This window comes from Echinococcus granulosus (assembly GCF_000524195.1).
Source record: "Echinococcus granulosus chromosome Unknown EG_S00076, whole genome shotgun sequence".
Classification (NCBI taxonomy): Eukaryota; Metazoa; Platyhelminthes; class Cestoda; order Cyclophyllidea; family Taeniidae; genus Echinococcus; species Echinococcus granulosus.
The window spans coordinates 46,071-50,430 of NW_020170456.1; the positions used below are offsets into that span (position 1 = coordinate 46,071).

The following is a 4,360-nucleotide window of genomic DNA, read 5'->3' on the forward strand; positions in this document are numbered from 1 at the left end:
AAATATGCATTAGCCTAGACTTGAGTACAATCTTGCCATAAAAGACTCACCTATTACAGGGGCTTTCACATAATTCTGAAATTGGTCATGAGACAAAGTGTTATGGAAATGTTCTTTAGCAAAGTGGACTTCCAAAAGCTCGGGTCCACTGAAGGGTTTAAAACACGAAGGACATAAAAAGCCCTCAATAATAGTCTCTTGATAAGTGAAGGAATTATCTTCAGCCATTTGGCATTTTACCGTTCGAGACGGACTTACAGGCTAAGCGGGCCAAATGAGCCAGCGGGCCTATCGGCCCGATGCCATTCCATGAATGGCCTTGAGAGTATCTTTAGAACATCACCAACTTTGTGCCCTTATCCTTGAAATAAATAAACATGAAATTGCAACGTTTTCAATGTTTAAATATTTATAATTAGTTCGCATGATGCACTCTAACTTTTTGCTGTCATTTTTTAACTGAAAAAAGAATATATTTACTAAACACGGTCAATAATCAAGATGAGAGGTTGATTGATGCTGTGTTTTTGTATTCACTGCTTAACAATCATTCACAGCCGAAAATCCAGTGCAGAATGAGAGTCCAGGTCAATTTGGTGTAAGCCATACTGGGTCTTTTTCGAATATCTTATTTGGTTTCGCAAAACCAGAGCTGTGTGGGTAACCCACTAATTTAGTTTCAAACAGTGACTCTAGTTTGCTATTTTGCACCCTAAGGCTGATCACTTCCACATTTTAATTCATTTTTATAAACTGTTGAACTACCTTCAATGCAATTAATTAGTTGTTTTTTAAATTATCCTCAAATCTTCCTTATTTCGAACAAAGCAGCTTTGAACAGATTCTATTTCATTGTTATAATATGGGGGAGCATGCAGATGTTTCTTTATAATACATATGTCATGAACTGACTTTTTTCCCCTATTTTGGCTTCAGACCGCCTAGGTTTCCATTGCCTTCTATGTTTTTAATCCGGTGTCCCATAGCAGCTAAACAATTTGGTTCTGTCATCTAAGTACACGCCATCGATGTGAAAACCAGTAGTACACCACGTTTCTGTTCTAACTGGTGATTCATTAGTTTCCTTTTTTATGCACATTCCATCATATGCACTGAAAGTGGATCCACTTTCCTGCCACTTGTGTACTTCAGGTTACTGTGTCAAATGAAGGGATCAAAAGTAGTACAGTGATTCATCGACCTCGGCGTCCCCGTGGGTGTATGTGCGTTGTGTCTGTGTTTGCGCGGCACATGTGATTCACCCCACCTTGACCCCATTGTGTGTTCTCGCGTGCCTGAGTGCACAGACGATACTGCCACACAACAATCAACCAATCCTAGCCCATGAGGCTACTTAATGGGGCCACATGTATGCAAGCGTGTTACTTCTGATTCATGGTTAATTCATTGCATTCTGCTTATTCTCACATTTGGTCCTTGCAATGGGCCTTTGTACTTTTAACTTGACCTCAAACACACGTATCTGTGCCTAAGCAACCCCGGTTTGTGCCTGACACAAATTGCTCTGCCTGGATTGATAGCACAACTTCTGTTTGGTAAAAAAATGAACTAATGAAAAGGTTTCTTGCAGTCAGGTCCACTCTACTCAGCTATTAGTGTTTCTAGTCATTCCAACTGTTTCTAAGGCACCAATCCGTCATCTCTAAGGCCTACTTAGCATGATAACCGTTGCTTAATCTATAGCAGAAAAGACCTGCAGTATATTTCTCGATACGATTTGTTTCTAACACCGACCCCTAGATTCTTGACCCTTCGTCACACATGTGTGACGAAGTTGCTTAATAGAAGATGAATTAGATTACGAGGAGAACAGCTAATTGCAATAAGTGGTTGTGGTGATCACTTTTCATTTTTGAGTCAATGTAAGAGTTGACAAACCTGTTTGTTCCACAATAGAGGGATTTCGGTGATTTCGGGTAAGTGTGAAGTTGAATTACCAAAAAGTGAGCAGAAGCTTTACTTAATAATCTTGACAAATTTAACTAAATATTTCATTTACTGGTAAGGTGGATTTGCAATAAGATGGGTAGAGAAATTTCACTCTTTTGTAGGTAAAAACCGACCCAGGGAGAAGAGCGTTTTACACAAGCACCTGAATTCTTCACCGGGAAGACCGGTACTCCTGAGTGCTGCAATCACGCCATTCTCACCACACGGCATGGTTTAACATGTTTAGCTGTGTGCTCTACTCTGTGGGGAGAACACACTCTGCCTTCACTTCGTGCATCGATATACGCGCATAAAAAAACACGCATGCAAAGAGCTCAGTGTCTCTAACAATTACGAAGGCATTGCCAACTCAAATACGCGGCTAAAATAAATACACACACATGCAAAAGCAGTGTTACTAGCACCAGTGAGTTAGGTATTATTGACAATGACCTAGGTGGCTACAACCCACAAAACTTTTACTGTGTTTGTGCGGGTGAATGGGTTTCAATGGCCAGAACAACAGGGTTTCGTGCCCTTGATCAGGCCCAAACGCCCCACACACGGACAGGGAGGAGGCGAGGGAGAGAGAGGGGGGAAAAGGCAACCAACTTGTGCTAGGCACTGACGTCAGAGCTCTCGTCGGCTACAGGAGCAGAAGGTAGCAGAGTGGAAGGAGGCATTTTGTGGAAATATTGCCCCACTTGAATACGCACCAATCAGCAGCAGCTTGGTGATCAAAGTCAAAGTCATCAAATTCGAATCTGGTGGGAAGCAAAGCGGTTGCACAGTTTATGGACAGTAAACCACATACCTACTACTCCACCCCACATCGAATTGGGAAATTAGGAATTTGTGGCAATGTAGCCCCAATTGTGGACTGGTTAAGTTAGTAGCATACAACTTAATCAGTTACACTGTACACAAGGAAATTTACACCCTACCAAATGTCAGCGACTATTTCTACCTTTTATATTTTATGGATCTAAATAGTCAAACCTATCTACAAACTTCTCAAATTTTGTTGTGGTAACATAAAAGGCGCCTGATTTGGATGAGGTTAAACAGGCCAATGGAGGATCGATTTGGTGACCCTTCAGTTCACTGCGCGTGAGTCGTGTTGCCCAATCACATGATCGTGGATGCGTGGGCGATGCTCAGGTGCGAGCCCTCACGTTATTCGTGCGTATACTCAAGTAAAACCACCTGACTGAGTAATCACGGTGGTTGTCGACTTGGCAGCTCAACAATGTGACGACGGCCTATAACTTGTCGACGTCGTAGTACCTTCCATCAGGGCCAAAATGTCAACACTGCTAGCGAGTAATTAAGAATTAGTGGTAGCAGTTTTATTTGGCCATATAACTAAAGCACGGAATATGTAAACCTTAAGGAAGTACACAAACTTAAAGTAAACGAAATAAAGCAGTAAGTTTATTCACAAATTTTGTTTCATCAGGTAGTATGCAACCGCGCCATTTCAACAGACTGACTAAACGGTGATGCATAGAGAGTCACAAGGTGGCAGATATGCCGTCGATTGTTGTGACAATTTGCGCATTGCAGACGTGGAACGGGCACCATTGAAATGTATGCACTGGGCTGTGCTGATTTCGTAAACACTGACTAACTCATCGGCAGATTTGTGCCGTAGTTCGGCCTTTTACAAAGTAGGGGGGGGGGGGGGGGGGCGACCAGGCAGAAAAGTGGAAGTATCTACAGGCCAGCAAGATTTCACGCCTGCTGCAGCTTTCAAACATTGTGATCGTCTGGTGTGCGCGTCACATGTATGAAACACTCGTGAAAAATTAATGAAAAAATGTATTAAAAGCACAAATTTCCATCGAAAACTTAAAAGGTTCCTTCAAAAGCGAGCTCGGTGTGTAATTGCCATCGCAATTTTCTCACACAAGTTCACGCTCATACACGTCCCGATAAAGCGCATGCTACACAGCCTCGAAACAGGCGTTGGCGCCAGCACAATTGATAGGTGTAGCGGAGAGGCAGATTTACTGGAGGGTGAGAGTTATGCACAGTTCCTGCCATGCACACGTGATCTTGACGAAGACGTCGACTGTCAGTAGGAGATGGAAGTGTGCTCCATTCCACGTCTGCATCAACGCGCCGTTTGTCTCAAACGCATCCGCGGCTCTGCCATCCAATTTCAGAAGGTAGCCACACAGGTCATGGCCGCTCTACGGCCCTAATGGGATCCTCCCCCACTTCCTCTCTTTCCACCCCTTTTTTTTCCTCCTGCTGTCCCTCCGTCAGTCTGTGCCTCTAACCGAGCATCTCTTCTCCATGTCTCCCTTCACCTATCCACTTGCCTTTCCACTGTCCTCTTCAATTGCACCCACCCATCACTATCCCTTCATTGGAGCTCGCACACCCGACCACCATGGTGATAGTT

At 43.5% G+C, this 4,360-nt stretch overlaps 2 protein-coding genes across 2 annotated transcripts in view; both read right to left on the reverse strand. All coding sequences in view use genetic code 11, as the record gives it.

The window, feature by feature from the left end:
- The window catches only part of EGR_07377 (Rabenosyn-5), a gene marked incomplete at both ends in the record, with an annotated part of 15,771 nt that extends 15,543 nt beyond the window's left edge, over positions 1-228 (reverse strand). The window contains one exon of the mRNA XM_024496626.1: positions 51-228. Coding sequence (XP_024348913.1) covers positions 51-228 — 178 coding nt within the window. The remainder of the gene's footprint in view (positions 1-50) is intronic.
- Positions 229-339: 111 nt separating this feature from the next.
- EGR_07378 (hypothetical protein) overlaps positions 340-4,360 on the reverse strand; it is a gene marked incomplete at both ends in the record, with an annotated part of 4,717 nt that continues 696 nt past the window's right edge. The window contains 2 exons of the mRNA XM_024496627.1: positions 340-459; positions 1,824-1,989. Coding sequence (XP_024348914.1) covers positions 340-459; positions 1,824-1,989 — 286 coding nt within the window. The remainder of the gene's footprint in view (positions 460-1,823; positions 1,990-4,360) is intronic.